This window comes from Drosophila busckii, chromosome 3R (genome assembly GCF_011750605.1).
Source record: "Drosophila busckii strain San Diego stock center, stock number 13000-0081.31 chromosome 3R, ASM1175060v1, whole genome shotgun sequence".
Lineage (NCBI taxonomy): Eukaryota > Metazoa > Arthropoda > Insecta > Diptera > Drosophilidae > Drosophila > Drosophila busckii.
In genome coordinates this window covers 8,532,449-8,555,827 of record NC_046607.1, presented here as the reverse complement: position 1 = coordinate 8,555,827, position 23,379 = coordinate 8,532,449, and the positions used below count along the sequence as shown (strand labels likewise).

General features: G+C 39.8%; 3 protein-coding genes across 7 annotated transcripts; 1 reads left to right on the top strand and 2 right to left on the bottom strand.

The window, feature by feature from the left end:
* Positions 1–14: 14 nt before the first annotated feature.
* LOC108603152 (glutamine--fructose-6-phosphate aminotransferase [isomerizing] 2) lies at positions 15–2,480 on the bottom strand. Its single transcript, XM_017991704.1, has one exon. The coding sequence runs from the start codon at positions 2,152–2,154 to the stop codon at positions 118–120; it is 2,037 nt and encodes a 678-aa protein (XP_017847193.1). The 5' UTR covers positions 2,155–2,480; the 3' UTR covers positions 15–117.
* Positions 2,481–3,007: 527 nt separating this feature from the next.
* Positions 3,008–21,662, top strand: LOC108603150 (la-related protein 1). Of its 4 annotated transcripts, none has more exons than XM_017991700.1 (7): positions 3,008–3,101; positions 3,943–4,909; positions 13,894–14,206; positions 14,342–14,409; positions 15,261–16,249; positions 16,896–19,069; positions 19,125–21,662. In XM_017991700.1, the coding sequence occupies exons 2-7, from the start codon at positions 4,103–4,105 to the stop codon at positions 19,859–19,861; spliced, it is 5,088 nt and encodes a 1,695-aa protein (XP_017847189.1). In that variant the 5' UTR covers positions 3,008–3,101; positions 3,943–4,102; the 3' UTR covers positions 19,862–21,662. The 4 variants fall into 4 exon arrangements, with proteins under 4 accessions (XP_017847189.1, XP_017847192.1, XP_017847191.1 ...); XM_017991703.1 differs by lacking the exon at positions 3,008–3,101 and adding an exon at positions 3,654–3,799; XM_017991702.1 differs by lacking the exon at positions 3,008–3,101 and adding an exon at positions 3,654–3,864.
* On the bottom strand, positions 8,547–12,692 carry LOC108603153 (S-adenosylmethionine decarboxylase proenzyme). 2 transcript variants are annotated; one of them, XM_017991705.1, is made up of 3 exons: positions 12,616–12,692; positions 9,412–10,671; positions 8,547–9,155 (listed from the first exon to the last, which is right to left on the bottom strand). In XM_017991705.1, the coding sequence occupies exon 2, from the start codon at positions 10,615–10,617 to the stop codon at positions 9,568–9,570; it is 1,050 nt and encodes a 349-aa protein (XP_017847194.1). In that variant the 5' UTR covers positions 10,618–10,671; positions 12,616–12,692; the 3' UTR covers positions 8,547–9,155; positions 9,412–9,567. The 2 variants fall into 2 exon arrangements, with proteins under 2 accessions (XP_017847194.1, XP_017847195.1); XM_017991706.1 differs by lacking the exon at positions 12,616–12,692 and adding an exon at positions 11,790–11,841.
* Positions 21,663–23,379: the final 1,717 nt, after the last annotated feature.

Below are 23,379 nucleotides of genomic sequence, written 5' to 3'. Positions count from 1 at the left end.
TAAAATAATAAAGATTAAGGGAAAATAAATCAATGCGCTTATTTTTATTACAATAAACTATAAACTTAACGTTGGCCAGTAAAATGGAATTTTGTAGTTGGGGGCTAGAGGCTGTATCTACTCGACGGTTACGGATTTGGCCAGATTGCGTGGACAGTCCACGTCACATCCGCGCAGAACGGCAATGTGATAGGAAAGCAGTTGCAATGGGATGACTGTGAGTATGCCCTGGAGACAGTCGACGGTGCGTGGTATTTGCAAGGAGCGTGTGGAAAAGGCCATGGTCTCCTGGTCGTCCTCCTCGCATATTAGAATGGGCCGACCCTTACGGGAGGTGACCTGCTGCAGAGCATTCATGCACTTGTTATAAACAGGGTCACGTAGAACAATCATTAGCACGGGCATTTCATCATCGACCAGCGCCAGTGGCCCATGCTTCAGCTCGCCAGCCAAGATTCCCTCGCTGTGCATATAAGTGAGCTCCTTGACCTTGAGTGCGCCTTCTAGGCAGGTGGCAAAATTAAAGCCACGACCCATTATAAGCAGGGATTTGTGTTGGTAGAGTTCCTTGGCCAGCTCTTGTACCTGCGAGTTTAGCTGCAGCACATGGCGAATATGCTCATCCAGCTGGGCAAGTCCAGCAATAATTTCCAGCCTGCGCTGTTGCAGTGACAAGCGGTCCTCAGACATGACCAGGGCAAACATGACGAGCGAAATAAACTGCGATGTGTAGGCCTTGGTAGAGGCTACACCTATTTCCGGACCTGCATTGATATGCACGCCGCAGTGGGATTCACGGCAAATGCTGCTGCCCACGGTGTTGGTGATTCCCACGATAAGCGCGCCACGTTGCTTGCAATAACGCAAGGCCATCAAAGTATCCGCCGTCTCGCCAGATTGTGATATAAAGAAGCAGACATCATCTCTGAAGATGGGCGTGTTGCGATCGAGGAAATCAGAGGCAAGCTCTACCATGACAGGCAGCTCGGTGAGCTCCTCCAGCAGCTGACGCGTGGCCACAGCGCTGTGATAGCTGGTGCCGCAGGCAATAAGCATGAGGCGACGACAGCGCTTAATCTCCGGTATGTACTCCTTGATGCCGCCCAAGACAACGTTTTGGGTATCGAAGCGCACGCGTCCACGCATTGTATTCACCACAGACTCGGGCTGCTCGAAAATCTCTTTGAGCATAAAGTAATCATAATTGCCCTTCATAATCTGCTGTATTTCCATTTTGAGTGTTATAATCTCACGAGCATGCGGATCATCTGAGGATTTGTTCAGGCGATGTATGCTCAATGTGCCATCGCGTTTGACAGCAGCCACGTCATCATCCTCCAGATAGATCACACGGTTAGTGTGCTCTATAACTGCTGAGGCATCCGAGGCAAAGAAATATTCCACCTCCCTGTGCTCCAGCGGCTGAAACTCCGCAGTGACCTCCATGCTGCCGCCCGGAAGCAGCTGAAATTGTGCCTGACCATGCGGACGATGCGCTTTGGTATACAAGATGGGCACATGATCTGTGGCCAGCTTGGTCTTGGCCTTAATGCCCACCAGCAAAGGCGAGCCGCGACGCGAGGCAACGCATTCACCTGGGAAATGCTTCGATTTCAATGCTATGGCAAAGGCGCCTTCAATTTGCTGTATAGCCTGCTCCACCAGCTCGCCAAAGGTGTAGCCCGGATGTGTCTGCCATAAGTGATGCACCAGCTTGGCAATAACCTCCGTATCCGTATCCGACTCAAACACATAGCCGCGTTTCTCCAGCAGCGTCTTGACGTCCTTGTAGTTTGTGATGATGCCGTTGTGCACAACCACGAAGCTGTTGGTCTCATCCGAGCGCTGCGGGTGCGAGTTCAGCTCAGAGGGCACACCGTGCGTGGCCCAGCGCGTATGTGCGATGCCTATGTGTATATCCACGGGTTCAGCATAGCCGTCGCCCTGGCACACCTCTGCTATGGCATCCTCCAGCACTTTGACTTTGCCCGTGCGCTTGACCATAATAATATCCTGTCCGGGTCCATCTATGGCTACGCCCGTTGAGTCATAGCCACGGTACTCCAGACGCTTCAGGCCCTGCAGCAGCAGTTCGAGCACCTGCTGTCGCGTCTTGGGTGTTAGATAGTTCAGATATGCAAATATGCCACACATTTTCTTTTGTTTGTGCTGTGTTTCCTAAGGCCACGTCGACGTAGCTCTGCTTCTTAATGTAAACTGCGACAGTGGCTGTGTTTTCCGTGGAATTTTTTTAGCGAGTGATAAATTCTAGCCCCAACACCCACATTCACGCGCACTCACTCACACACGCTTATCAACTGACGTGCGCAATGTAAACAAAGTGTTGCATTGCCGTTACTGTTGGTGGCTGCTCTTTCCTTAGTTGCTAGAATTGCAACGTAAGCTCTTTTGAGCTTAAGACTTACAGCTGCATATCAAGAACAATCACAGCAACAAGTTTGTAAATCGTTTTATATTGCAGTTTACACTTTAAACAAAAAAGGTTTGCAAAAATACTGCACAAAATACCAACTACCATTGTTATCGAGCAATAGCTTATTCGTTGCGTCCATGCTAAATGTATCGAGCTTTACAGCGCCGTAACAGGTCTGTTAATTAACAGCCCCTGCTCTTTTCCTTTTCGACCGCGACGGGTAAAAAACCACATGTCTTGCTCGGTATCCGAGATTTTTTGAAATTATGCTGCAAAGTGCTGTTTAAACATAAACAAGTGCACACCGTGTCAACTAACAACTGAGGATTGATAGCGATTTGTGAAAGTTTATGCGAAATAAGTGCATTCGAGTCAATTCGTAACCAAAAAAATCGTTCTAACTACAATAGCTACCACAAGCCTACAGCGCGTGAGTGAGCAAGCGAGAGAGAGAGAGCGAGCGAGTGAGTGCGAGAGTTCGACGAATACCGCAAAAAAGAACGAAATAAAAACAACAACAACAATATAATCGTGAAACGTTAGCAAAGCAAACGAACGAAACGAGAAAAAAATAAATTCAAATTGTGTATCAATTTGTTGTTGTGCTTGTATTGTTTCCGTCTTGTTGCCTACACGTACACACAAAATTGTGAATCGAAATTCTTTGGTGCGTAATTTCTGTTTATACCACAACTGAATGTAGTATGTGAATGTGTGTGCAAGAGTGGTGTGTGTGTGTGAATTGAAATTTGAGAATTAACGTTAAAAAGTGCAAAGCAGGCTGCACGAACAGCTGATCGTAGTCCAGGGCTGCATAAAATGCAAGCGCTGCCATTGCATAATCACATTCGTTAGGCCTACAAAGTTACGCTAAAAGAAAACTGCAACTAGGCTGCATAAACAAGCGAGTTGTCTTAACAAGTCTTCAAGTCCACGCATATGTTGTTATTGCGTTGCATGCAAATGCCTGGAAGACTTTAGCACAAGTTGGCAGCACTGTTGTGTGCTAAGCGCTTGTTGCTTTTTGTGCTGCTGCTTCGTACTTCGTCGAGCGTGTGTTTGTGTGTGGGGGGAGGCTGCCTCGCCGCGCCTTAACCTCACTTGTGCGTTCACTCTGTGTGTGCTGTGTGGCTGCATAATAATATGTAGTATGCCTTTTGCTCAAGAACCGAATTAATGTGCTTTCAACAATAAGCGAGCGTATAATGTGCTACAGAAAGATTTAGAAAAATAATTCGAAGCAAGAAATCAATTTGTTGAGCTGCGCGAAAAAATACAATAGCAGTAACAATAGTTCAAGTAGTAGGCGCAGGCCCTTGACGTGTGGGCGTTTGAGGGGAAAAAAGGGGCTATGGACCTCTAGCTGTAAGCTCTTAACATTTTGAGCTTGCAGGAAAAGTTCAAAGTGCAAGCATTTTGTTGTTGATTGTGTGTGTGTGTGCCGTAATAATTTTAATAATAAGTAATACTATAAATGAAAAGCAAACTAATGTTCTTTAATTTTACAGTTACAGCATTTACGTCGATTCTCGAGCCCGTTGATAGTTTTTTTCTGGCAAGGAAGCACCAAAGAGTTTCCTCACCAATTACAATCATAAACCTGGAGTAGCGCCAGCAGAGCTGCCTACTCAGAGAACTTGTAAAACCGACAACAACAGCAGCAGCAACATGTCCAGCAGCAAAGAGGAGATTGCTGCGCCAAGTGCCGCTGCTGCCGCCGCCGCCGCCGCTGCCACTGCCTCTTACGCCAATGTATTGCAGAATTTGGATAGTAAGAAGGCAACGAATGTTGCAGCAGCTGCCGCCGCCGCTGCCACCGTTGACAACAAGGAGAATCAACCGAATTTGAAAACCCTTAAATCGTGGAGCGAGGAGACTGCCGCCGCTGAGGCATCCGTCGAGGAGCTGCCCAGCATTGGTGAAAAACGTGGCGCTGCCGCTGCTGTCGGTGGTGGTGACAACACCGCCGAGAACTCTTCAGAAATGGATGACAATAATGACTTTTTGCCCGTGCTATCATCGCATCATCGCCGTGACCGTAAGAAAGCACGCAAAGACAAGCCCGCATCGCGTGAATATCGTGACAAGCAGCAGCCGCCAGGTGGTGGCAATGGCAGTGGCCCGAGTCCGGGCCAGGGTCAGAAGCAAGCAGCAGCCGGCGGTCGTCGCCAGATTGCTGGCAACGATGCAGATGCGCGCAAACAATCGAATCGCTCACGTGCCCCCCGCGGCAACAGTCCACGCAAATCGGTTGGCGGCGCCACCACCGGCAACGGCGGCAATAAAGCTCACAAGGAACGCAAGTCTGATACCTCACCCAGTGCCAGTGTAGAAGCTGCCAGCAGCAGCAGCGGCAACGAGGCCAAGTCTGGCGATGGAGACGCCCAGACCGCCTCAGCCAGCACATCGACTGCAGCAGCACCACAGCCCAAGCGCTTCATAGCAGCGCCGCCGCCAAAGGTCAATGCTTGGAAGGTGAGTTGAACAAGCCCCTCAAAGATTCAAAATTAAACTTGCAACAAAATTGAAGGCTATAAATATTGTTTATAAACTTACTAAGCCACATCTATGTGGGTATAAAAATGTTAAATGTGATATTGATAAAAGATAATACATTGCAATAGCAATAAACACACATTTTAATTGGAATAAAGAAATTCTGTAGGCTATGAAAATTCTTATACTTTGATGAAACTGAATATATATATTTCTAACTAATCAGAAAATAATTATTGTGAATTCCAAGTTGTATACTTCGATAGATTCAAAAGTTAGATTACTTATTTCATTATTTGTATATGGTAGGTCTGGGAATTCTTTATTATTGTTGAAGATAAGGAATTAATGCCTATATTGATTTTTTACTTTATTTAACTATACTACTACTACACTTTATAATCATCTGGAATCTTTTACTATGGATGTATTTATCAATTGCTTCAAGTTAGATTGAGTAGATATTTATATTAAAAGGTTAATGTTTACATTAAATTATTGATAGTTATGTTTGATAATATTGAAAAGCAATTAGGGAATTTCCGACTTATTCCATGCCGAATAATGGATGATTCCAAAGCTTTGCCTTCAAAGATTGTTCAAGTCGTAATACATATAAAAAAGTTGTTCATTCAGTTCAATCCTTCAAGTCAAAAGACCTACGACAAAGTATTACGTATGTATAATAGTTATGTTGGTTACCAATTAAGGTTTTGTTTTTCGTTAGACTGCGCAACGCTGTTTGTAAACAAATGTGCGTAGAATCGCATACAAGCTGATAAAGACTAGTGCGTGACAACAAGAAGACAATAAACTGAGACTAAAACAAGTTTTGATTGTCAGTTGTTTGTTGGTTGTTATGCTTAGAGTTGTAAACATGTTTTCTATCTTAACAGGCAAACATATCCTATATGCAATTGATATTGATTTTTTTCTTCTTACGATATTGCATAATATCGAGAATGCAGCGAGAAGCGTATTGTCAAAACAAAGCTGATGAAACAATAGGCGAGAAAAAGGTGTTAAATGTATTTCATTAATTTGTTTATTTGTGCTTTATATCTGTCGTACATTGTACTTATTATGCAATACGCAAAATAAAACAAGCAGAAAATGCCGGCAAAGTGGCAAACGCCAAAAAAATAAAAATAAGAAGAGAGCTGGCTGTCTGTCTGTATTCTTCTTTTCTCACACCCACAATAAGAATAGCAGGTCGACAGACAACAAGCGTAATCGCTTGTTGTGCTTTAGTCACAGTTCGTTTTCATGTGTAGAGATCCAAAGTAAGGCGAACACAAATAATTCAATTTGATATATAGTATGTTTAATGTTTATTTCGCTTTCATTTGTGCTCATTTGTGTTTTTGAACTTCTAACTTAATTAGTTGGCTCATTTTATGTCACCTTTAGCTTGCTCATATAAAACTCTCTGGTCAGCGTTAGGGAAAAGTAAAAATGTGTACAGTTATAAATAAATGTCAAGGTCAGCAATGTTGACAGCCGCAGCGACGTCAAAACAACGAACACCCATTTTTTTTTGTTGTTCATCCGCAGCGAAAATGAATTAAAAGGGAAATCGACTAAAAGCAAACAGTTAGTAATTCGACAGCACATCAAAAAGGAAACATACAAATGAATACGATAAGCAAAATAATTTGATGAGCTTGCTCTGTTTTTGGAAAAAGAAAACATGACAATTAAATACTTAAATTTAAATAATTTTATGTATATGTCTATTTAGTTACTCTATATTTGTGCTCTGTTTCTCTATTACATTCTTTTTTCTTTTACTATCGTTAACGTTGCTACTGCGACCGTTACTAAGCGCTGCGACTTCAAATCAAATTGCAGAAACAAAATACACAAAAATGAATAAGAAACAACAAACAGCCAACCAGTTGACTTCTGCCATCAGAGACGTTCACACAACGATCGCGCCCTCGAGACGTTAAAACTCAAAACTATTTGTATTTATTTAAAATTAAATACACAAACGGTCACCCTAATTCCTAATAAAAAAAATACACGTGCGCCTCGTTTCTCACCACACACAAGCTGCGTTCGTTGTGAATTATGAATACATGCATATGTATAGTTTTACATTTGTTTACATACACACACATACATATGCAAATGTAATATAGTAACGTGGAAGTTCAAAACCCTAGAGAGGAAAGAAACCTGTTGAATATCAGCAACGTGTTAAATACATACAAAGCACATTCTCATTCTTTCTTGCTCGCTCTCTCTCTAATATACTTTGTATGTGTGATAAGTGTGTGTCGTTATAATTTGCGAATACCATTGTGTATATCATAAAAACGACTTAGATATATATGTATGTACATATGTGTATGTATATTATTTGCTCGGCTGTGGGCGTGTTTATATACTGAGGCGACGAGCAGTAAATTACATCGATAACGACTTGGCGAGAAATAACAGCAAGATCAACAAACATGAAAACGAAAGTAAATATGCCATTTAATAAACAATTATTAAACTTAAAATGTCCCACAAGCATACATTCATAAAAGTGGTTCGAATGCGAATTTCTGAATAATTCTTTTGAGCTAAAGCTAATTTGACATACAACTTGTCATTTCCAAACAAAATTCATTGTAGTCAGGAAACGTAGCTGTTATATTTATTACTATTAAAATCAACAATACACTACAATAATAATTGTATTGTTTTGTTTCACAAAGTTATTATTTGTTATTATTTAATGATAATAACATGTTAAAGTGTATAAGAAAAGAAAATTAGTCAAACATTTTATTCCGATATTTGATTTTATGTTAAGTTTTGTTTATTTTAAGGACTTTTTTCGATACTAATAATTTTATCAGGAGTTGAATTGAAATTAACTTTTCTAAACCTGACGTGTATCATTTGCGAACTTAAGTAAGTTCCGTCTATATTATATCAGAAGAAATTATTTACTTTTAGGAAAAACTTACTTCTGCATTTAATAAATGTACGAGTTTTGTAGGTAGGCTTAAATTTTTGATACTTTTGATCAAACAACATTCATAGTTTTACTTGATTTTACTCATATTGTTGAAAATTACAGTTGATATGATAAAACAGGTTTAGGTAATGGCTAAAGTAACCGACAAAGCTCCTAAAAGCTTTGCTAAAGCTTTCGTTGTATGCCAGATTACAAGTTCAATGCCTTTTTAGCTGTTACTTTGATAAAGTGAACGATTGTTGGTTACAAACATTATTTTTGGACGTTGTTTATTGCCACCAAAGCTAATAATACTAATTCGTCATACAAATAATTATTTGGGCAAAGAGTTATGCGAACATAATAAAGTTTTTTTGCAACTAAAATAAATTTATTTTTTAGCTATTACTTTTATGTATTAATTTCTTATTAAATTATTTATAATTAATTGCGTTAAGTGGATAATATTGATTATTATGCATTAATTACATGATTTACGTTTTAAAAGAAATTGTCGTTCTTACAATAAAAAGTTAAGACTTTCTCATAGTAAATTGCTTTGTGTGCAAATTCCAAAAAATTGAAATTACGTCTTAAATATATAAAAATTTCATATGGCAAACATTTTGCCGAATTCCAAACATTTATCTTTGATACATACAAATTATCCAGAAATTACCCAATTTTCTGAGAAGCTACTAAAACATTCGATAAAAGTCGCTAGCATAAATTCTTCTCTACGTTATTTTTTATTGTTTGTATGAGTAAGTTATTACTAAACAAATTTGGTTTGTTTGTTTTTATGCAATGCTATTTTAAGCTTCAATTTGATAAGGTAGCTCTTGTGATATTAGTTACGTTTATGCGTTGTGTAATTGGCAAGAGTCAAACGGCAACAAGTGTTAACCTCAAGGCTATTTAGTTACTTACTAGAGCTATTTGTGGTATATTATAATCTAGCGCTAACCAATAGGGCAATTTAATATGTGTTATGTAAACTGCTCGCCTTGTTTGCTAGTGCAAATCTTTTGATACATGCGAACCGTTGTTAAAGTGATAATCTGAATACATGCGCTGTATATAAATTTCTCTTTATTCAGAATCTTCAACTTTACTTTAGCTTTTGTGCGAATTTCCTTCATTATATTTGCAATTTACACGCATACTTTCTTTATGTGCGCATTTTGATTATTTTTCTTGGTTTACTTTCATGTGTCACATTCATTTGCAGCGCTTCAGCTGTTTCCTTATTTCTTTGTGCCAAGCCAATGCCTATTAAAAACAAGAATATATTACCACTCGTAAAATTCTATTAACAAATTTTTAAGCATGCGAGTTTTTGAATAAATATTTTTAATTTAATCTTATTGTTAAACATACACGATATTTGTTTGTAGCAATAAATTACTAATTCTATTATTTAAAAGTTAAATCAATATTAATATAGATTATTTGTTGACGACTATTATTTAGTAAGCGTGTAATTAGAAGAGTGCTACGAGAAAGTTTCTTTGTTATCTTTACAGACCTTTTTGTTGATAATTGATCTGATAATACAGTATATGGTATATAGTATATAGTATATTATATTTATTTGTTTTCTTGCTTAGTATGTTATCATAACTGAAAGTAGGTCACATCAAACGTTTAATTTAGTTACTTATTTTTGAATGAATATTTTAACTTATGTAGAGCTGCTATCCAACTTTCTTGAGTATTGTGCGAACAATAGATTGTATAATGGAAAATTGCAGCATTGCATATCGTTGCGTTGCCAATTGGATAATGTTGAATATTCGCTTTCTAGTTCCTTCATAGTCTCATAGGCCAGCGATGACTTGTTGGCAAATATGGTGACAAGGAATTTTCCGGGCTTAAATGTCTTGATAACGTGATTGATAAGTTTCGTATAGTTGGCAAGGTCTACATTGCTCTCGAAGCTTACGTAGGAAAATTTTTCCTCAGGCGTTATATGTATAGTCATGTATTCGCCTCGCTCGTTGATGCCATTCATGGAGTAGCCACATGGATCAAACAAGAAGTCATCAATGAGCATATCGGGCAATATATGTTGTATACCCGTCGCTATGGCTGCCTCCCGTCCGTTGGTAAATTTACTTTTGCTAAAGCAACTCATAACGTCCTGATCTAGATTTTGCATAAGTATTTCTATAGTTTGATCTGGTTCGGTAGTATCCTTAATAATAGCTTCCTCAGCTATAACATCTGGCAAGGCTTTCAGTTCGGGCTTGCTAAATGTATAAAGATACCAGCATTCCTGATTAATGGATCCAAGGCAATAAGATCGCCCCTCGGGAAATAAAGTATCTAGATAATACACTTCCTCGTAGAATCCACGATGTGGTGCGTTCTGTACTTCCGGTTTGGTAAAGTTCTTACGTGAATAATATATATCGGTTACAACGGTATATCCTTGCTCTCTTGCCAGTTGCAATAGCTGATCTAGGCACTTTAAAGGCGTCGTTGTGCCGCATGTTTTAAGTATCCATCTCCTACGGGAGACGAACATGCTGCTTTCGCTAAGCAGGAATGCATCGATTAGGTCGTTTTTGGTAAAACTGATTATCTCGCATTTGACGTGGCACAGCAGATTCTCCCAATCCAGACGGCTTATGTTGCGAAGATCACCCGTTCCGGCTGAACTTTCGGCAAACCACACCTCCAATAATTTCTCAACACCTTCGAAAAAGTATCCATCGTTGTTTTCTTCCATTCTTGTCAGCGAGATTAGATTGATGCCAGAAGGAAGAACGTCCACCAATTATAACTGAAGAACATAATAAATATTTATTGAAAAGTTAGATCAATATTAACAAAGATTAATTATTAGAAGAGTGTTACGAGAAGTTTCTTTTTTTATAATTAAAGTCTTTTTTGTTGATAATATATCTGAGAATATAGTATAACTCGAAGGACTTAGTCACTGATTATTAATTTGCGTTCTTGTTTAGTATGTTATCTTAACTGAAAGTTGAAAGTCGGCCACATCAACAGTTAAGTTAATTAATTATTTTCGAAGAGATATTTTAATTTATAAAATCGATGTTTTTTTTATTATTTTGTTGACATTCGAATTTCGCATATATTTCACTAGCCTTCTTTAATGTAAATTAGTGTTTACACCCATGAGGCAGATTGTTCTAGCATGTATATAAAATAGTCGTTAATAAACAAACAACCTGGTTCTGTTTTGAGTCAAAGTGGGTTACTTGTTATTTGCGAAGACTTATAGCAGAACTTATATACTTATATACAGAAAGACTTAGTATTATTAGTTTTCAGTATCTATGAATTCTGGGTGAATACACTTTGTTGATTGTTGATATTGACTACAAAACTAGAATTGATGAATCAAAATAGTAAAATCTGAATATATAATTATAGCTGTTTGTAGTTTATTTATAGATTTAAATACATTTGTTTATCGCCTTATCGCTATTGCTATTTTTTTTATTATAAATTAAATAAATAGCATGGTATACAACTTTAATGCTTTGACTGATAATTCTACTTAAATCAAAGATATTCGCTATAAAATGATTCCCCCTGGAGCGAGCTTAACAAGCTGCGCAGTTATTAATTGAAAGCATGCGGGCCATACTATGCAAACAAGCTAGGCAGCCACACACAGATACACACACACCCACACACACATTTTATTGTAAAGTCCGTTGGCTTCTGGTGCTGGCTTTTGCATAATCTTATAAATAAAACTAAAAATAGCAAGCCAGCAGTCCAGTCCAGTCTCAGTCGTTTAAATGTAAAGTGCACATAAACTTGTTTGACGTTTGAGTGCTGACCTTTTTTATTCCAGTTTTTCAATTGTAATTCATTTGAAGTTTGTATGTGTAATTGATAAGAGCGTAAACTAGCTTGACAACTTACCCACCTTCTATTGAATACACGTATGTATATAGAAATATTTACATAACTATAGCGGCCGGCATATAAAAAAATGATTTATTTTTATTTTTTTGGCATGCTTTTTAAATTTGTTTAAAGCGTAGAAAGACACGTATGTATGTGTATATGTATTTATGTAAGTATATGTATCTGTTGGCTGATTAGATTGGCTTGTAGGAAAATGTGGGTCTGCTTGCACGTTTTTGTCAGTGTGCGATTTTATATTATATAGACCGCGTATATAACACGAGACGTTCTAATGCCGACAACTTAAAGTATATATTATGCCAACGTAGCGAGCCAGTTGCCTTTGAGCGATCGTACGTTGTGGAACTACAAACATATAGTATACATATATACGAATAACAAATTTGAAAGTGCTAACTCTATTGCGTATTTGATATAGAGGCAAGTTCAAAATCATTTTTGCAAAGTTATTTTTAGAGCACTTCAAGGTTTACATAGGCACAATGACCTTGAACCAACAAAACTAGTACAATAATTATGTTCTAATCTGCCTAAAGTCTATTGGCTTGGGCTGGGCGTCTTCAAATGTCAACATTGATAAGCAGCAATAAGTACATACATATATGCATATGTATTTGTATTGATTACAACTGTCTGTGGGCTTGGTGAAAAACGTGGTGTCTTTGTTTTTAGTGGAAAAGTACTGGCAAACACGCTTGAAATGCAAGCATGATTCATCCTTGCAAAGTCCTGCAGTTGAGTCAGCATATACACATACTATATATCTCTTTCTCTCTCTCTTCCTCGACCATGTGGTAACAAATTGAGAACACTTGCTTACGTGAGGTTTGTCGCATATATAAAAATATGTTTATTTCGATTGTATGTTTTGGGCAGCTGCCACTCAATACTGTGCACTGGTCTCTGTTCTACTATTTTGTATTTTAAAAGAAACATTTTAATATACTATGTGTGTGTGTATTGGTGGCTTGCTTTCTCTTTGCTGCGCTCTCGCTCTCTTTTTAAGCTGCGCTGTTCATCACCCCTGGCCTGCTACTGTTTGTTGTTTTCCTTTTTGGCCTACGTGCCGATAATCACATGTTTTGTTTACTTTTCGTTGTTACAAGATGTTCGCAAAAGCTTCCAAGATAAATATTTACCGTTGGCAGCTTAAATTTATCTATATAACTAACAAATAATTCCCAAAGCATTAGTTTACTTTATGTTTTTGATAAATATAGATAAAAAGCAGAAAAATAAATATGAAAACCTGTATCTAGTATTATATACAGGGTGTCGCTCCACTCTCATATTGCCTTGGCCCGGCTAAATTGCGTCGCAGTCGCTCTCTGCCGGCGCCTCCGCCTACTGCGCTGCTCTCTCACGCACACGCAGCTCAGCTCGCCTCCCATATATGTACCCGGCGCATCGGCTGTTGTTGTTTTGTTTTTATTTTGAATGTATACATAATAAAAAACGAGTTGTCTTGTTATTGCGCTCCCCACCGCGAACTCTCGTTGTTGTTGCTGTTGTTGTTTTCGTTTCGTCGTGTTCGTTTCTTCTGCTCACGTAGTCAACGCATGCACAGCGAAGCGAACAAATGAAACGAAACGAAGCAAAGCGAGGCGAAGCTGTTGTCGTTGCCTTTGGTCCGTTGCTTGCGCACAGAATTCAACGAGCAGCTAAAGAGAACGGTCGCGTTTCAGCAAAACAAGAAGAAAAACTGATTCTATTCAAAAGCTATTTGTTTAAACAATTCGTAGCAGGCCCGCAATAAATTGTGAGCATGTGTGCAAAACAAACATTAACTTGTTGTGATAAGATAAAAATAGACACAAGAGATTTAAATTAAATTATATTATATACTAGCTAAGGCTTTCAAATTGCCTTTCCCGACTTGAACTAGAAGGTAATTTTTTCTTTTTATGCAAAATGTGTATGCCACGCGTATAAATTATGTTAGAGTGAGTGTGTGTGTTAGTGTGTGTATGGGGGCTGGACAACTCCCTAGCTTGCATCTTTTGTAGGTTATGTTGCATAGATTTTTACATCATTTAGAAAAATCTTTATACAAGATAACTTTTTAATCATATCTGCTTTATTTTGTGTGCTCATGCAGATATCAACAAAACAAGTGGGCAGCCCTAAAGCGAGCACCTCGCCCTTGGACAAACGCGTGTTGCAGCCAAAGACGCAACAGAGCCAACAACCCAAACAGACTGTGAACAATAATAATAACAATCAAGGCGCACCGAGCAGCAGCACCAACACCAAAAAGACACAACAACAGCAGCAACAACAGACGACAACAATAACAACAACACAGCAGACAGCAGCAAATAAAACAACGACAACAACAACAACTACAAGCACAGTAGCGATAACAACAAAGACAGCTATAGCAACAACAAGCGAAGCCGTTGCAACAACTGGTGAGTTTAATATGCGCAGACTCTCTCTCTCTCTCTCTGTCTCTTAATTTAGCGCTCTCTCACTCAGTACAGCGCATTTTACATTGCTAATTGCCCCAAATTATATTGTTGATTGTTCTTTATTTTTTCGAATAGTTGATGCCACTAATGCGGATGCGCTTGCCACTGCTGTAGTAAAGGACAAAAAAAAGGTCAATCAAAAGGTAAGTTCCGATTTAGTTTTCTATTGATTTCAATATTTCCCTTAGCGAGTCTAATTTCAAGGCAATATTGGTACATAAGATTTGAATTCAAGAGACAAAAAATTGCAGCAGAATTCAAAAACTGCATTCAATTGAATAATTTCTTTGAATTCATTCAAATAAAAATTCTTATTGAATTTTACAAAAGAAATTAAAGTAATTCGTGATTGTAATTCAAATTCAGATTGGAAGAAAATGAATGCTTTCAAAAATATGTAAATTCAGAAATTGAGTTCTGTTCTGAATGCATTCTTTTCCAACTTTTACCATATTACAATTTTAATACCCAGCCTAGCTTGTTTTTTTTTACAGTCCCTATAACTTACTAGTCCGGTTTAATGTTAATACATTTCTGATTCATTATAATTAATAAATCTATATTTGCTCTATATTTTTAAGAAATATTTTGTTTACGACGTTCTTCGTTTTTTGCCTTATCCCAGCTGGGTATTATTCCAAAATCCGGACACCTAGTTTCCTTTTATAATAGTTCCTATAGCAGGGCCTTTCTGGATTCATTTTAATTGATTGATAAATGTCAAATATACCTATTAAAAAAACTAAATATTTTTTTTAGCTACATTACAATTCCAATATCTGTACGTCTACTTACCTTTTATTACAATCCCTATAACTTAAGATTCCGGGCATTAGCCTTTTCTGATTTATTACAATCAATAAATCTATATGTGTCCTAAATTTCGTCTAATTAGTAACATATATTTTATGCTTACGATGCCCTCAAACTTTTTTTATAGCACTCATTAGCTTTACTCTAATTATTCTCTAATTCTTGTTCCCTTTTTCCTTAGGCCAGTGATTTTAGCAACGTTGGTGAGTGGCCAACGCTTGTGGGTGGAGTTTCGGGAAGTGGCAAAGCCACAGTTAACGAAGCCAAGCGCAGCTCATCGAAGAAGAGTCCAGCGGCCAAATCAGCCGCATCCACAACAACTGCACAAAACGTCGTCGCTGCCGCTGCAACAGCCGCTAGCGCAACAGCAGCCACCACTACAGCAGCAACACCCGGAGCTGGAGCAGGAACAGAAACAGTTACTAACGATCCCAACGCCAGCACGAGTCATGATGCCAAAGTGCAGCGAGATGCCGAGCAGTCCGCTGTACTGCCAGCTGCTGGCGCCCTTGCCAGCGCTGCCATTAACAAGAAAATACCCAAGCACAAGTGGCGTCCATTGCCAATCGATTTGGCCAAGTCCAGTCGCCCCAAGCCCATTGGTGGGCGACCACATCGGCGCTACAACGACGATGCCGTCGATCAGCGTCGACCACCGCGCGCCTACACTGAGCGCTCAGGTCGCTCATCAGTCGCTGCTGCCGATGGTCAAACCGCAGGCGGAGCAGCCACAACAAATTCAACGGAGTCTCGCCAGCACGGTGGCCGCTATGCGTACAATGCACGCTCATCTGCTGCGCCCGAGCGCCTGGATTCCTGGCGTAGCAGCAGCGCCACCTATGAAGCAGCAACAGCAGCAGCTGGAGCCGGAGGAGCAGCAGGTGCCGGGGCAGCAGGTGCGCGCGGACCACGCCGCTTCCGTACGCCGTATCGCGGTGGGGGTCGGCAAGGCCGCGGTGGATTCACAAGACAGGGACCAGGTCGTCCAACTAATCGCATACCACGCCATCTGCTAGCTTCCGGCGAGTACGCCAACTATTTGCCGGCGGATGCAGCCGGCGCCGATTCGCAATCCTATGTGCTCATGGGCACGCATTACTTTGGCAATGTGCCTGCAGCCTATATCGAAATGGATGCCGCCAGCGTCAAGGAGGCCATCAAGAAGCAAGTGTAAGTACAAATGCATTATCTTCAAGTATATATAGAAAGTATGTATGATATATAGCAGGGCACTGAACCTATAAACAATTTACATTGCATATTCTGGATAGCAAGGCAAACTGAGTCGTTTATATTATAAAAATATACTACGCATATCTTTACGACAATCATGATTAAAGTGTTGTTCGAGATTAACCTAAAGAGATATTTTTATCAGGATATTTTAATGCCACACGAGATTTTGTTGCTCGTGCTCCACAGATTTTAGAGTAGCAAAATAATTTACTGATAGTAATAGCTATGTCCGTCTGTATGAGCATCAATAACTCGGAGACCATAAGAGCTAGAGCAATCAAATTTTATATATAGGTTCTTCTGCTCCCTAGGCACGCTTCTTTTATATATTCTTTTTTATTCCTCCCCTCTTCTCTGCAAATCAGAAATAACCGATCAACCTTAATGTGTTCTTGTTTTTTTCCGAGTCGAGTTTATGAGTCTGTTAGAAATATAAAATGGAAAAATGTTATGAAAGATACCCTCTGAAATATTTTGTTATCATAAGCTGGAATGGAAAATTATAATACACTTAGTTATATTGCTTGTGTTTCTTTTTGTTTATAATTTTTTCCATCGTTTGCATTTTTTTCTCTTATAGCGAGTACTACTTCAGCGCGGACAATCTTACTGGCGATTTCTTTTTGCGCCGCAAAATGGACCCAGAGGGTTATATACCGGTGACATTGATTGCCTCGTTCCATCGTGTGCTTGCGCTCACCACGGACGTGACACTGCTCATTACCGCCATCAAGGAATCGGACAAACTGGAGATCTTCGATGGCTACAAGGTACGCACAACGGAGACGCCCACAATTTGGCCCATCAGCGATGCGCTGGGCAAAGGCGACCCAAATCAGAAGCTGCAACCGAAGTCGGGTGAGCAGCAGACTGAAGAACAGGAGGTTGGGTCACCACCGGCGGCCCTACTGAGCGCAGACATGGCCACCAAGCCGTTGAGCAGCATACCGCCGCCGCCAAAGCCGCGTAATGGTCAGACGGTGCCCAAAATGCTGCAGCGTGGCAGCTTGAATGAGGGTATCAGTGCGTTGACGCAGCGCGTCGAGGGCGCTGCTGGCGGGCTGGCAGATCATCTGAGTGGACTGGCGGAGAGTGTGAAGCCCAAGGGCAGCTCGACGCCGGACAAGCGACAGCAGCAGGCGGGACAGTCGAGTGGGGCTGAAGGTGTTGAGGTAGCAGCTGCTTTGGGGGCGGAGCCAGAGGGCATGTGGAAAGAGGTAAAGAGACGCTCCAAACAAACAAATGCTTTAAAAGAAAATGCTACTAAATCAGGCAACAACAAAGACACACAAACGCTCAACAATAATAATAATAACAACAACAACAACAACAATGTCAAAATTGTCAAGTCCAACAGCAACACAGTATCATCGTCCATGTCAGCCTCAGCCAATGCCTCAGCCTCAGCCACCACGTCCTCGTCCACGTGCACGTCTGCATCCAACGCCACATCCAATGCCACATCAAAGCCAACACCACCAAACGCCACAACAGTCACCACTACCACCACCAAAACCACCACCACAAAAGTCACTACCAACAATATCGCCCCCCCCAGTTCAAGCAATGTTGACAGTAACAGTAATAAGAAATCATCAGCTGCTTACACAACCAAATCCCAATCCTCCTCCAAAACAGCTGCTGCTGCGCCATCCGCTCAGTGCCATGCCGAAAAGGAAGAACTAGACTTTCAATTTGACGAAGAGCTAATGGACCCCATACCCGCCACTGGACGCATTAACAACTTTACCGAAAACTTTTCCGACGACGACGAATCCGACTACGAGTTTGCCGATCGTGATATTAACAAGCTGCTGATTGTTGCCCAAGTGGGACGTGCACCCAAGCATGAGGGCTACGATCGCACCGCCGACTTTACCTCACGCACCAAAATCACACAAGACTTGGAGAACATTATAAACGATGGACTGGCCAACTACGAGGAAGATCTATGGACCACAAGCAATGTGCTGCCCAATAACGAGTATCGAACAGTTAACGTCATTTCCCAGGCGGACTTTGAGATGGCCATTGGCAGCAAGGGACCACTGGCACAGCAGCTAATGAAGAAGCCACCACCACCACCGCCCAGCTATGTGGATGAACCCGAACAGGATGCGGATGAGACTCTGCTGGCTGACAGCACTTTGAATACTACGCTGAATTCGACGCTTAAATCCCGACGTGCTCGCTTCTATGCTGCGCCAAATATGCATTCGATTGATCCGCGTACGCCACGCAAGCGTAAGTTGCGTCATACCGCCAATCCTCCAGTGGAGGCTCACGTCGGTTGGCTGCTCGACACCGTGGAGCATCGTCCACGCACTACCTCGATGGGCTCCTCGACTGGCACTTCGCCCACCACTTCCTCTTATGGTTCGTTTGGCTCGTCGGTGCCGCAATCGCTGCCCGTATTCCAACATCCATCGCATGCGCTGCTCAAGGAGAACAATTTTACGCAGCAAGCGTATCACAAGTATCACTCGCGTTGCTTGAAGGAGCGACGTCGCTTGGGCTATGGACAATCGCAGGAGATGAATACGCTCTATCGCTTCTGGTCGTTCTTCTTGCGCGAGAATTTCAACAAGACAATGTATAATGAGTTCCGCTCGCTGGCGCTGGAGGATGCCTTCAATGGCTTCCGCTATGGCTTGGAGTGCCTATTCAGATTCTTCTCGTATGGTCTGGAGCGCAAGTTCCGACCCAATGTCTATCAAGACTTCCAGGATGAAACTGTGGCAGACTATGAAACAGGTAAGCGAAATTTTTACACAACTTTTTGATTTGCTAATTTTTTTTTGCTTGTTAGGTCAACTGTATGGTCTGGAGAAATTCTGGGCCTTCCTCAAGTACTACAAGAATGGCGAGAAGCTGGATGTGCAGCCCAAGCTGGCTGCATATTTGAAGGACTTCAAGACTATAGAAGATTTCCGTGTGGTGGAGCCAGAGATCAACGAAATGTTACAAGGAGTTGGCAGTCTCAATCCAGGACGTCAGCTCAATAGACATCGCAGCGTTTCGGAGAGCGATGGCGCTGCTGTTATAACAGCCGGCGGTCGTCGTCTTAACACCACCATTACCAATCGCAGCGACTATGTTGGTCGTCTGCTACAGCAGCAACATCAACAGCAACAACAGCAGCAGCAGCAACAACAACAACAACAGCAGCATCATCATTATCATGGTCAGCAGCAACACAATCGTCGCCGCACTGGCAGCTTTGGCAGCAGCACTGTGCGCATACGCAGCGGTTCACTGGGCAACAAGCCGCAGGTGGTCAATCGCAACTATCAGCAGGGCTCGCAGCACGAGCTGCGTCGCGGTGGCAGCAACTCTGGCCTGGCAGCGCACAAGCGACAACAGCAGCAGCAGCAGCATTCACAGCACAAGACAAAGACGCAGCAGCAACAACCTCAGGCACAGGCGTCCACAGCACAAGCTGCAGCACGCGCCTCAACATCGACTGCGGCAGCAGCAACTGCCACAACAGCAGCAACAGTAGCATCAGCAGCTGCTTCGTCGTCGTCGTCCTCGTCGCAAAAGTAAATCGGAAATTCAGAATGGGGTTTTTTTTAAGGTTACTCTTCCGACTTTATGCATTACGACTTACGTTTTAGTAGTTTTGGCATCCAGTTTGTGGGGTTCCAATTTGCTTTTCTCTCTTTTGTTTATACATATACATATATATTTTTTTAATTGTAGTATTCGAGTCAAGCGTAATGTGTGGGTTATCCGTTAGCATTAGTCAAATTAAGTTAAAGTTTCTTTTTGAAATTTGTTTATTGCAATTTGCTTAGCGCGTTGGTTAAGTAGTACGATTCATTCTTTGGTTACACACACACAAACACACACATACACACACATATATAACTAGAACAATTTCTTTTTTTGAAATGCTCAATGTTTTGTTAGCACCCACCACACACACAAACACATACACACACACATGCATATATGTGCTCTGTACCAGTGCCAAGCAGCTATGATCTAAATTTATTCAATTAAATTTGCAATACAAGTTTTTTTTTTTTTAGTTTTTCTGTTTACGCAAGAAACAAATTTCCTACTAAAAAGCAGCGTTTGTTAATTCAACGCAAGGCCATGAACTGTTGTACTATACGTTAAAAGTTAAAGATAAAAGTTAAATTACACTATTATAATGTTTATAACTAACGACAAAGTAAACGAAATTAATCTACAGAAACCAAATGATGATCTTATTGCAAAACGATTTTGCAAACTGTGCAAGCTTCAAATCAACACTTATATATTTATAATATATACATATATCGTAAAAACAATATATATACTATATATTGCTTGTCTGAGCAATGCGCAAATATAAATATATATTTTTTTGACGTTATTGTTTAAGAGACAGCGCGCGTTTGTTATCCTTAAACCAATCGAGGCATGCGGGGCAACTGCCAGCGAATTTTAGTTATTTAAGCATTTAATTTGTAACTGAATGATGCAAACACTTAGCATTGCACTGCCCCCAAACCGTTATCACCACCCACCCACTCCACTTGCTCCCCCCACCCTTCAACCAATTCATCAATTGGCCAAATAATTCCGCAATTTTGTTACCCGCCAAGCATTTAAGAATTCAAGTCAATAACTACGACGTCCCTCGTCTATATAGAGCTTAAGATTTTTTTGCAATTGTTAAATTTATTTTAAATCCGAAAAGTTGAACTCTGAAAAAGTTATGGAAAAAAACTAAGCAACTTTAACAAAAAACAAAAAAAGTTCGAAACTTATAAAAAGGCACGACAAACAAACACAAAAAAAAAAAATAAATAATTAAATCGATAAGAACGAAACGTGTTTTGCATAGTTAATAGACTTAGTTTTTAACTATATGTGAAAAATCAAACGTAAGCTTACTAATCATTATCACCTACCTATATACGATATGTACACACAAAGCGTAGACTACAATTGAAAACTCTAAGCGACAATTCACTAGCTTCTTGGTTTCTGCTTTGATCAGCTCTAATATTAAGCAACATAAAAAATATTAAAAAAAAATACTGAAGTGCAAAAACAAACAAATATCATTATACATCTTATAAATACAACGCATATAAAACTTTATATATAAAAATGCAAATATTTTATTTTAATATTAATTATATGTAAATATATTCTTTGGCTTTTAAATTGTCGCCCCTAATTGTACACACGCACATCCGTTAACACACTAACACTCACACACACACAGCAAAGGACTTAAACGTTAAATATTGACATTCAAAACATACAGTTTTTAATTATATTCATGATTGATCCAATTTGAGCTTTTTCGAATTCGACTACGCAAAGCTGTTGAGTTTGTTTTTGTTTACCAACACACGCCTACATGGTTGTGTTCGCTGTAAGTCTTTCAACCTTTTTTTTATATTATGAATATATAAAAAGTATACATTTAACGTATATATCTTTATATAAAAGCTAGAAATTGATGCAAAACACAAAATGGAAATATATCTAATAATTAATTTTGTAAGCTACTTAATTACATATGCAGAAAAACACAAAATCCTAAAATAAAAATCATAAAAAACCAGAAAAATCGAAAAAAGATTATTGTGAAAAACGTGATAGTTTAAACCATAAAGATTAATATTTACTACCATTATTATATGAATAATTAATTATAACGTATGACGCAGAAAACTAAATAAAACCATACACAAAAAAAAGCAAAAAATACCTAAAATGTATGAACTAACGTAACAAAAAAATGTAAAAATTTTTTTAAAATTATCAAAAAAATGTTAAAAATAATTGAGTAGAAAAAAACTAAAACAAAAAAATGAATAAAAAAAACTTGAAAAAACCAATTAAAAGTGACTTATTTTTGCGTTTGGAATTGCGTATACATAATATTAAGTATACGTTATTTTTGTGTTGCAGTTTGAAAAATTTTACTGTCTACATTGTGAAATAAAAGATACTTCATTATTCTATGAAGTGATACTTTTGGGTATACAAATATTACGTATACGTTATGTGGAGTTGGAATATATTGTTAACAGCATAAGTAAGCAACATTTTACTTTACTGCTTATTGCTTGAAGTGATTAGACAGTTGCTTTATATATATATGAAGCTCTATTATATTTATGAAGTTCTGATATTGCGTATATACTATATTAAGTATACGTTATTTTTTGAGTTATATCTTATGTCGTTTCCTTGCCAGCATAAGTAAGCAATGTTCAACCTGCTACCCCGCTTATTATATATTAATAGTATTTATATAATAAATATATATCTTTATTAGAATAATACTTTTAAAAATATATAATAAAATAAAGTTGAACTAATGAGTTCATGAACTTCAAATTGGCGCTTAACGTTAATACGCTAGCTGCAATTTGAGTTGCTTTCCAGCAATGCCACTAGATGGCGCTTTGCACAGTTTCCACAAACTGCCGCTGCATGCCACAATTGCTTGAGGCCGAGATGACCTTTTGAGTAATTAACTCCATTTAAAGTTATGCGCCATTTGTCAACCGGCAACAAAGTGCACACCAAGGAGTACACAGACACACACACACACACACATGTACACAAAGATATGCATGTCCCACAGCTTTGCAGGCTCAATCAAATGCTCAAAGCTACCCACTCCCAGTAGCAGCAGCAGCAGCAGCAGCAGCAGCAGCAGATGTTGTTGGCTTTGTCGGCTTGACTCTGGTGTTGGGTGTCAGAGATTAACGCCTTAGTTGAATTATGGGCACGGGGCCCAACAAAGCTTGGGCATGCCAACCTAGGCAGGCACACAGGCGCCAAACCGTAGCAAACTACGCTGCAAATCCAAACAGAAACAAAAAGTCGTCGCGTGGAAAAATCATGTATTAAACATAAGAGCGGCCAACAACACGCACACTTTGACTGTTGCTGCCGCTGCTGCTGCTGCTGCTGTTAAATTGGCAGGAGGGCGGCAGGCGGTAGTTGGTTGGTAGCTCGTAAAAGCGCTGAGCTCAGAGTCGCGCACGCAAGACCATCGCACCATCGCAGGCCATATCACCTACACACAGACATATGTGCAC